Source organism: Vanacampus margaritifer, chromosome 12 (assembly GCF_051991255.1).
Source record: "Vanacampus margaritifer isolate UIUO_Vmar chromosome 12, RoL_Vmar_1.0, whole genome shotgun sequence".
NCBI classification, from domain to species: domain Eukaryota; kingdom Metazoa; phylum Chordata; class Actinopteri; order Syngnathiformes; family Syngnathidae; genus Vanacampus; species Vanacampus margaritifer.
Window position 1 is genome coordinate 1265165 of NC_135443.1, and position 11489 is coordinate 1276653.

General features: G+C 43.1%; 1 protein-coding gene across 2 annotated transcripts in view; it reads right to left on the reverse strand.

Moving 5' to 3' along the window:
- Positions 1–11489, reverse strand: part of LOC144061698 (uncharacterized) — a 46084-nt gene that overhangs the window by 34147 nt on the left and 448 nt on the right. Inside the window, exons 2-4 of one of the 2 annotated variants that reach the window (XM_077582385.1) lie at positions 8949–9054; positions 7895–7977; positions 4727–4900 (exon numbers count right to left, since the gene is read on the reverse strand). In XM_077582385.1, the coding sequence (XP_077438511.1) occupies positions 4727–4900; positions 7895–7939 (219 nt within the window). In that variant the 5' untranslated portion in view covers positions 7940–7977; positions 8949–9054. The remainder of the gene's footprint in view (positions 1–4726; positions 4901–7894; positions 7978–8948; positions 9055–11489) is intronic. The other variant, XM_077582383.1, reaches the window with a different exon arrangement.

The following is an 11489-nucleotide window of genomic DNA, read 5'->3' on the forward strand; positions in this document are numbered from 1 at the left end:
ATGGAGGTCAGGAGAGGAAATGGTGAAAATCAAAAGCTACATTTCAGACTTCATGTGGTGTTTCGCAACTTTTATTATCACATATTTTACATCCTGCAAAAAAAAAAAAGTCTCACGGCACACCAGTAAGCAGAAATGTTACACACACGCAAACACTATAAAGAGTCAATTGTATTTTCCCTGGTAGAGGCATCACTTCATCATCAAGCGGTCGGATTAGCAAACGATTCATCGGTCGGGCCTCAGTGAGTAGAAAATCATTTTCAGACCCACAAAGCAAAATGGGACCATTTCCTGCGCAAACCTAATGATCTGTTACGGCACAGTGGTTGGGAATCACCGACCGTAAGTACATTTAAGATCATCTGGAGTCAGCTCCCACTTAAAAGACGGGCTTTTTTTTTTTCTTTCTTTTTTGTGCTGCGCAAACATGTCAGATCTCAGCGGCTTATTTGGAGGCGTGCCGCTTTCACGCCGTTTCATCAGAGGCCGCCCGCGCCGACGGAGATAAAATTAGTCGTCGTGCGCACGAAGATCCGAGGTGACTGGCGGCCGTCGTGTGCGCTTATTTGCCAATTAACTCTCGCGTATATATAGCGCACTATTCCAGGAAGAGGTGACGGACGCGGACGCCGCTTGAAAGCGCTCATTATTGCTTCACTTTTCTTCTCCAACTTGTTTGTGTTATTACTTGGACGCCTTTGATGTCTTACCGAAGAACTCGTGTGAGCGTTTTTTTTTTTTTTTAACACTGATTAATGAAGAAATGTTTGATTCAAGCATTAAAGGGGAGTTTGCAGTTTTAAAACCGTCAGCTAGATTTGAATGCAACCTGACTAAAGCCACGCCCCTCGCTAACGCACATGCGCCAATCTCAAACATTGCTAACGGCATGCGATTATGAAAAAGTGGCAAATAATCAAAGAGAACAAAACGCCAGTTTCACCCTAAAATCTAACTCTAAAGGATCTTTGTTCAGTTTGTCACTTTTTTAATCGCAACTGCCACCTGTGGCCCCAAAGCGTAACTGCAGCATCTTTGTCAGGCTCGTTCATGGTGCGCGTGCGAGTATGTGCACGTTCTTAAAGCGACAGCCACAGTGGACACACAAAGACATGACTTCAAATGAGGTAAGAAAAACTCCGCCCCTCCCCTCCCCAAAGAAACTGTGGCGTTTGAGGGTCCGCACACGCTACTATAAAGGCTTTTCATACTTATTTTGGCAATAGTGGAGCATGCACGATGTAAAAAAAATCTTGAATATTACCTTTTTAAACTACACATTGCACCTTTATTCAAAGAAGTGAATTTTTCTTGACAATAAAAACAACCAATTTTTTTATTTGTGAATTGATGTCATCACAATTCGGCTCACAGCCACCGGGGGGCATGTTTGCATAGTGTGATATGATGCAATAAGTGAATTCAGTGAAATCCATAATCCAATCGGATTTGGAGACAATTTTTCACATGGGATTAACGATAATAATCTCTTCTAGGGTCAAACGGTCACCATTCATGAAACCATTCATGTTGAATGACTGTCAAGTGCAGATTGTTACAGAAAATCTTTTTTTTTTAACTCATTTGCTTCCCAAAACGTATAAATCCGTTCTATTTTAAATGTTTTAGGTGTCCCAAAGACGTATTTATACGTTTTTATGGGTTTTATTTTTTTTAATGCTAGAGCATACAGAAGGCTTTGATGCAGCCTCTCGACTGCAAAGAACGGTTGAAGAAATGGTAGTTATTGCACAAACGGCCAGGAGATGGCAGCAGAGTATAAGAGATCAACGAGGGCCATGTAAAAAAAAAAAAACTCAATTACTCACAATTCTTAACAGATTTGTGAATAACGATGAAACTTCGCTATATTCTAATGCAAATTGCTGCAAAACGGAAACAGATAGAAATATACTTTTTTTCCTGATGAAAGAAGAGACTCTAATCTTTGGTTTGGTTCCATGTTTGTATAGCAATAGAACACAATATTCTGTGGGCCTTGCAAAATCTATCAGAATCCAGTAAAACAGCCGGAGTGAAGGGGATTGCTTCTGTGAAAATGGTTGGGAGTCAATGGAAATATGACTTCTGCAAAAGCAAACGAGCCAACTTCCTGTTCAATGTTGGACCAACCCTGGTCTTTTGAGATTTTTTTTCATGTCCTTTTATCATCAACATGTCCACCAAGTTTTGTGTCGATGGCTGAAAGTGGCTCATGATTTTTAACTTAGCACGGGGGCGCTACCAGCAAGTTGAGTTTTTGGGAGCGTCATGTTGGGGATCCTCACAATGCACACGTGGATTGGTGAGAACGAAGAATAATGACGAGAAATTCCAGCAGGGCCAGCAAGTAGCCAAGCTTTGATGATTTGAAAGCTGCACGAGCCCTCGTGGGGCGGACGTGACATTGTGCATGTTGCGCAACTTGAAAGGTGGATTTGGCCAGAAATTCGGAATAGGACCACATAAGTGGAAGGTTCGACTGAGCTTGAGTGCGACATAAATCTCACTTTCACCGTTTCAAGTCTATGTAATCTGGGAAATATTGGAAGGAGTGCGAGAAATAGTAATAATAAAAGAAAACAACACTTTATTTCTGTGGAGCCATCTTTGAGCCTCTAATTTGAACCACACACCCGAGGAAAAGCAACCAATAAGCATCCTTAGGCAGATGAGAGAATTGAACGCGGAAGTAGCGACATTTCTGCTCGATGGGTATGTTCACCACCTCTTTCTTGATTTTGAACAGCTAACATGATTATTTGGCGTCGGGTTATCGAAAAAAATCCAAACTTGTTTGTGGCGGTGCAGGTGCTTTTAATCAGACCATCTCGGATTTCAATTTCCCAAAGTTGCGATGATTACGCTTGGCAGCTCATCAAACGGACCCCGGCGCCTGGCGCTCGGGCCGGGCCGGCGACCAGGATGCCGAGCGTGGCGGCACCGCCGGCGAGCCAGCGGAGCTCTTAGCTTAGCGCCGCCTCCCCGCCCCCATCCCATCTGCCTCCCTGCGCCTCCAGTCAATTAAGCAAATGGAAGTGGCAATTAATTAACTGTGCAAACACTTTGATTAAAGAGCTGACAATCAAGTCGGGGGGGCGGGGCCAAGTGATGCTGATGCGGACCTAATGACTGGGCGGTCGTCACGCGGGAATACACGTCAACAAGCGTCGCTTGGGGCTCCGCTAAATTACTTGCAGTGAATTATTGACGTAGCATTTTTAAAAAGTGCACATTTTGCATGCTGCAAAACGCAAGATGAAATCATGTCAATCGAGGCAAAACATCTGCCGACGTATTTCGCTTGCTTCAAGCATTTTTTTCATAAAAATCTTAACAAGATGTTCTTAGATTCTTTTTCATTTCTGTATTAAAAGAATGACTTGTAAAACACACTGTTCAAATGTTTTTCCGAATGCATCAGCCTATTAGTGCATATGTCATTAAAAAAAAAAAATACTTGAAATGGAAAAAAATAGCAATAAGCTTGTTTTAAAAAAAATCTTTACGTCTTGTGTAGATTTCATCCAGTTTGAATTGAGGCCAACTGGACTTTGCAACAATTCTTTTTTAATCATTATTTGCAATTTGCCTTGTGCAGATTTCCTTAAGCAAACAGCAAGGACATGCATGGGATTTCCCATTTCTTGAACAGGACAAACCCAAACACACGAATACAAAAAGACAGCAATTGCAAGGAGCTGCTGTAGGCCTCAACTCACGCCCAGCAACTCACACACAGATTAACCAGCAAAAATGCTGTCACTCACTAAGCCACGCCCCTTAAAGGCACACATTCAACAGTTGAATGCAACAGTACGTGCACTAATTACGCGTTAAAAAAAACATTTTATTTATTTGCAGTCTCTTTCATTATGTTTTTTGTTTTCATGCAATACAATGCCGTTTTAAAATATATATATATATTTTTTTTTATGAAAAAACCTATATGAGAAAAAACTGGCCGTTTTTGGTGACTGCAACGGATTAACAGCATTTCCATGGAGAACTAAATCAAATAAATAATTGAGCAATTGAGTTAAAAGCTTGGTAAAATGACACTAAATTAAAGCAAACCTTGTTTTGTTTTGGGCCAATTAAAAACTCAGTTTGATCACAACAATCTGAAATTGGTGCAAGCACACATTTCCGGCTCGCAACCACTGATGAATATTACATTTATCAACGAGGTTCTTTTCAGGCATCTTTAGGTTCAAACATACAAAAAGTAGATCAATATTCTGGCATTTGTGCTTCGGGGTCCGACATTGCGCCTTTTTGGGTTGTGGCCCTCCCACAGCATCAATAATATTCATCATGATGTAATACCACACGGGTTTCAATTAGTTCATATTTTGCATCTTTGTTTTATTTAAACCTTTCAGAATATATTACTACTAACTGAATATTTGACATTTTCTGGTCTTCATAACTTGTTCAATTGTTCATTCCTTATGACGTTTTTAACTTGACGTGCAAAAAAAAGTGTGTAGCGTGCTAAAAAGGTCAATGACGACTGATCAATTGAAATGGGTAAAACTTAAAATCTTATAAAAAGCAAGAACATTCTGATTTTATTGTATCGGTGACATTTGTACTGGCCCAGTCCGGCCAGCGTCGGGTGGCCCAACAGCCGCCATGACGTTAATGTAGAACCAACCCTGGTTCGGTTTCATTGATGTCTGAAGGTTTGAGAAGAGACAAAAAAAAAAAAGTAGCTTACCGTTTTGTTGCTTTTGTGTCCGCCGGCTCCGATTGGTCCTCGGAACACCCCTTTGATGCTCCTGAGCTGTCCGTCACGCAGGTGGGTGGAGCTGATCACAATGTAGTAGCACGCCATTGGAAGCTCCTCGCAGACGTTCCCGGACTTGCGGCGAGAGCGGAAGGCGTCCTCGTCCTACTCGAGTGTCATCAAGCACAAAAAAAGACGAGAAGATGAGAGTTTACTCCCTTCTTGCCTCCGCTTGTGCTGAAGAATTCTCTTTCTTCTGCAAGTTTCTCCTTGAATGATTTCACTGCTCTCTTGTCCTAAATGCGCCTCCTCCTCTTCTTGCCGCTGGCTTTGCACCCCATCTTTCTTTCATGTGTTTCTCCCAAATGTTGCCACCGACTCCTGCCGTCTGCCTGCTGCAATCTCGGCTCGCTCTCCTCCTCCTCCTGCACTTTTTGCTCTCCTGCTGCTGTGTCCTGTCAGCGTGGGCTCAGAGAAGAAGCAGCAGCAGCAGCATTGTCAGCGTGCCGCCGGTGCCGCGGCGTTCCCCAGCCAGCTTCCCGCGAGACGCTCGGGCCGCGCGTGTTGAGTGGCCGGCTCTCCCCGCGCTGATCTTTGACTGCGCGGCCAGCAGAGTGCTTTGCTCCTCAGTTACCCGCCGTTACCATCTGCCCTTTTAACGCATGGAGTGCTGACGCTTGCGCTCGCTCGCTCACCAACCCCCCCCCGCCCCCCCCACCCCGCTCGCCATCCCCTCCTCTCCTCCTCTCTCGCCGCCTTAATCATCTCCAGCTCCAGCTCGCCCTCCTCCTCCTCTCCAGCCAAAGGAGACAAGCGCCACCTACTGGCGAGCAGGGAATCTCATTCCAACCCTATGGAAAACTCTTTTGAGCCTTCATTCAGTCTCCTTCATATACAATTTAAGATTAAGGACAACTTTGGCATACTAGTTGGATGTGACAAGTGAGGCAAAACTGCACTATAGTTGTGCCTAGAGATATGAGTTTTTGAGATAATTGCTGATTTTCTTCTTTTTTTTGCCTTGACTTGCTAACACAAATTTATGATACAAAAAAATTGAATTTCACATTGTGCACAACCATATAGCATTGCCTCCACTAGCTTAATGCTAACACACAATGGAAAACATCATAGACTGGTTAACCAAACTAGCATCAATGTCAAGTGTAGGATTTTGGAACAAAAGCAGTGGAGCAACATATAGAGAGGGATAATATACTGATAGGCAAATATTCTTTATCCTCTGTAAAGAATGACGTATTACTACAGCTTACTGAGGAGCTGAGACCATCTACATACTGTATATATATATCCATCCATATTTTTATATTATACTGCCACCGGGTGGCCAAGGTGCAAAGTTCAATTATTTGCCATCTATTTAATTCTGTTATCACTATTTCCATCTGTCCATTTTCTTATTAAAAACACATTATATACATTTTTGTTGTTTTTTAGGGGCAGACTGGAACGGATTAGTTGCATTTCAATTCATTTCAGTGGGGAAAGTTGATTTCAGATATGCGCGTGGTCACGCAACAGATATCTCAAGGAGGCAATGCAGTGCTACTAAATAAGCGTTACATTCAAATTAGAGAATGTTAGAATGTCACAAGGAATGCACCTGACTAGTCACATTGTTGTTGTCTCACTGTTGTGTCCAACTAGTGAGGACAAAGTATGCACTCGTTCGTAAATGGACCAGAAGATGCGTATCAGGAATATTGAATACATGCGGCAACGGCTCGCTTTACATCTGATAACAGCGAGGCCTGAGCCATAACAAAACATTTTCTTCAAACTGCAAACCACAAGGCATCCTTCAACTGTTTATGATACTGAACATTCTGCAGCGGATGACTATGAATCCATAATGTTCCCCGCCGGGTTTTTCCCGCCACAATAAATACGTGCTGCTACACCAGCACAATGTACAGCATACTTCGGGTGTTGCGGTTTAGAATTCCTCACGTCAAAAAGCACACACGGTTGCCGAATTGGTCGTGTTTTTTTGAGGAAAAAAAAAACGATTTTCAAGTTGGTTTTCAGAGCGTGTGTGTATGCGAGTGCGTTTATATTTCCTTTTGGTAAAATCATGAAAATATCAGTAATCCTGAGATGAAATGTTCATATTGCTCACTTAACACAAACAGCTCAACCTCAGTGTGACATGGTGGGCTCGAGGGTTTCCCATCATGCACGGCAAACAAGTGATCTGAAACGGAGTCTACACATAACGATTATCAGGCCCAATTTGAGATCAATTCCCTCTACCGATTATAGAACTTGAAAAAAATTATCCTGCGCGATTATCCTATGGTATGCCTGGTCTGTTTGTAAAATAAAATAAAATAAAATAAAATAAAGGGGACAACAAACTTTTTAGCTTGACATGCTTCGTTTCACAAAACGCTTGTTGTCTCTGCGGTTTTTTTTGTGAGGCAAATCCATGATCTACTGCTGATTACTAAACTAAAAGACGGAAAAAGGGAATCTACTCTGATTTTCTGTGGGTCTTGAGAAATCTGTGAAAATGCTCTCAAACTAAACATCTGGAAATTTGGGGAACTCTGCAGTGAATTGTTACGTGTATAAACTGGTTAACACACAGAATGAAAATAAATAAAAGGATAAAACGACTCGGAGGCAGATGGACAGCGACGCCTTCCCATCCATGAAAGTGCACGCACTCCGGTGGTCTGCTTTGCGGTTGGTTTTGCTAAAGCGTATTCTGGGAAATGATTGGCGGCGGGAGAGCATTTGCCTCCTCCCCGTAACCACCAGCGCAACGTCGTCGTAGCCGCAGCTGAGAGTTTAAAACCACACAAACCTTCTAAACCTGACAGGAACTTTCTGAAAGCAAAGAATACGTGTGCAAATTGTTCTTTTGGTCTTTGGCTGTTATTAACCTTTGGACAGGACATCATTAACGTGCACTCAGCGGCCACAACATTAGGAACACAATCCATCCATTTCCTTCAGCGCTTTTATCGTCATTAGGCAGACGGCCGAGGTGGAGGTGGAGCCGACCCTGCCTGATTTTGGGCCAGTCGCACAAAAAGACAAGCAAGCATTTGCAACGATCGTGACATCAGCTTGATTGACAAGTGCCATTTAAATCAGTCAAATGTCTTAAATATTAGTGGATGCTTCACTCACCGTCTCCCTTGTGGTAAGCAAAAGGTATGCGGGAATCGTCTCCATCTGGTCAGGTCTGCTCTTAGCCACGATAAGGACTCCCACTGACAAAAGGAAAAGCGCATCAACATTTAAATTCAAGACGACCGTAAGCATCTTTTACTTCTCAGCCTTTTTGGCAGTATTATCCAACATGCTTATTTTTGATTCAAGGCCATAATCAACATATAAAGCAGAGGTGGGCAATTTTTGAACTCAAGGCCCAAGTGTTAATTTTAATAATGAAATAATAATAATACAATTATAGAGTGGGAATTCCTTATTCTTAATGAGGTGAATTATAATTAACAAACAATGAAATAGAAACAAATTCAATGTATATGAGGAAAAAGCGGTTCGGAAAATGGTTGGATATACATCATTGTTTTTTTGTTCTAGTAAATTTTACCCATTTATTTAATAAAATTATTATTTTTTTTTAATGAATAAATTCCCTTTAAATAAATAGGTTTAGGGAGAAAAAAACAGCTGAACTAATACAACAAATGGGCGGGCCAGATGAAAGAACACCAAGGTCCGTGTGTGACCCACGGGCCATACATTACACATCCCTGCTTTTAAAGTGGCTCGAATGAGTCCTAACCGCTTGTCGTGGGGCTTTTACACGCCGTGACTATGAGGCGCTCTAAAGCTTCCACACCAGCGCAAAGCCCTGGTCCACACACTGGCTGTCAAGTTGGACTCTTTTCTGGTCCACGTGTTGACTGTCATGTCAGACTTTCAACATAAATGAAAAAAATAAAAACTCTTCCGCCTCTCTCTGTGCGACGTGCATGCTCTGACAGCCGACAACGAGGCACTCTTAAGTGGCCTATCCAAAGGGAAGACACATTTTCTGTGTCTAGGCATGTTGCCCCCCCCCCCCCCCCCCACACACACACACACACCTAAGAAAAGAAAGAAAAAAAGTGAGTGAAAAACACTACTTAGACTTTATCTCTACACTTGAGCAGTTTTGTGTTTGCACATTTTGTTCAATTATCTTGAAACGCGTATAATGCATTCAGAAACAAACCTCCAAATAGACTTTAGAGGTTCTTTAAGCATTCTGGACAGCGATTGCACTTGCGTGAAGAATGTTGGGCTGCTTTGGAATCCACAAAATGCCGACAAAATCCAGCCTGGATGACAAAGAAACCAATAATTGGAAACAGGGCTTTTTTCTTTTTCTTTTTTCTTTTTCTTTTCCGTGTTGAATTGCAACAATTGTGCAGGGAGTTGGGCCGCAGAAGGATTGCCGGGACCCCACCGGAGAATCTCTCTCTTTCTCTGTTGCACTGAGCAAATATTGCTGCAGAGCGTTGAGGAAAATAAAGGCCACTCTAAGCGGCTTATCTGATGAATTCCCCTCCCATGATCCACTGCTGTAATAATAAGCTTAAAAACCTCCCCTAAGCGCCGCTAGATTCATTTAACACAAATGCAAATATCGCCTGTTTAACTCCTTGCTGGGGTCTCTATTTATTTACTCTTTGATTCTCTATAAATGCGCACATTATGTGTAAGCAGTAAACATATGTTTGCGGAGCGTGCATAGGAGAGGGTGGGGAGGCGGTTTTCTAGATAAAGAGGAAAATGTCAAATATGCACTTTGCTAGTGTTGTGCGTATTAAACGAATGCTTGCTTTATTTAATAATACATCACACGCACACTGGGAGCAATAAGAGAGCTCACGGCGGCGGAGCGGCAAGCCTGAGGATAAGAAGAAAATGTTTTATCCCTGCGAGAGGACCCCGATGTTTTGCTGCTTGATGATAAGACTGCGTGAACTCTGGCACGCTCTGCTGGACCATGAGATGGTCCAACATGGCGGAAAACGAAGACGTAAGTGTTTTAGCGAGAAGACCGTTTTACTGCGATACAACATTTAAAAACATTTCCATGCTGCAATTCTTAATTCATTTGTGTGCATATTTCCTTAGAAAAGGAGGCAAAAATCATCTAGATGGCCTCATCAGTCACGGCGGATACCGAAGGCCCAAAAATAAATAATAAAGTAAGTCCTCCTTGCCAGTAGTTGGCGCTGCACTGCACCAATTTCACATCTGCGAATCATTATATGCAGCAGAAAGAAAAGTTTTTGTTTGTTAATTTCTACCAGTCTTACTTTAAAATGTCACTTTTTAAGTCCTCAGAGGGTCATATTCGTTTGTTGATCACTAGCATGCGTGCGTTAGCAACATTAGCATCGCCATGGGGCAACCTCAGTCAGGCCACTTGCAACATCTGGTCTAGCTTCATGTTCAAACACTATTGATTGTTCTTTGATCCCAAATTAATTATTCAGGAACATTTGGGGCGATGGGGGAGAAATTTGATCTCGAGTTGAAATTGCTCGGACATTTGATCATCTTGTTATGCTTGTGGACACAAAATGGCTGTGTGGCGTGTTTACAAGATACAGCCGTGTATGAGTATGGAAAGCCAATTTATTTCTTATCCTTGATATCCAGCTACAAGTCCATGTACTATGTACTGTAAGACAGCTTTGGTGGACGAGTAGGAAAACAAGTTGTTGCAAAACTGCAGGCCATTTTGTCTTGTACTGTCGTATGCTATGGACTGAAAATGACACCGCAGTGCTTATTAGCTTGTGAACGTCACGTGACCAAACCTGGAAACGTGATGGTCATTACTTGACACCTGAGAAAATGTGATGTCATTTTCAGTTGACAGCAAGTGTGGGAGTAGAAGGCAAAAAGGATGGATGGATGCAAACGGGTGGAATTTTATGCTTAATTCAATCAACGAATCACGTGTTTAATTGAAATGAGAAGTTATAACTTGACTTTCCCTTTGAAGAAGAGATTGGACTATGGTGGACACGCATGCCTCTGCTGACATGTCAATAGCAAGGCCATCTGAACACCCAAACCCCCCCCCCCCCACCTCGATCCCCTCCGGAGACGCTACAGATGGGACGGCTGGAGCTGTCCCGCCGGCCCTCTCATCCAGACGCTGAAATGTCAGAAAAATGTCAGGGGGAACCCGTTTGGCTCGGCCACGGCGGCTCCCGACTGATGCCATTGAAGAGCGACAAAGAGGAAAGGCCAAAGCTGTGCTGTCACGCTGCACTTTGCCACGCCCGTTCTCACACTCGGCTTCACTGCCACAGTGAACATCCGTTTATGGGGGGGGTGATACGAATCGGACCCGCCTGCAATCGCTATTTCAAACAAAAATAAAATTGCGGGTGTCGAAAAGATGAACTGCGATATAGCGAGGGGAACAGCGCATTCATTTGTCTAATTGGTCAGTCTGTAAAAGCATTTGGACGTCGGGAGGAATGATGGCGTAGTGTGCAAACATTGCGGTTATTAACAGTGACAGAAGCCGGCTCCATGCAATCAGTCGGCAGGCTTTACGGGCCTCTTAAATAATCTACGACCTTTACTGGACCGGCAGGGATTGCCAACCATTTGGCACAAGTTATCTCCTCCTCTAAGCCGCTGGCACGCCACCAATACGCACACCTCCCCACCCCCGACGCACTCCCACAAGCGCCCGCCGCCAACACAACCCCCCCCCCCAAAAAAAGAGGACAGATACAGTTAG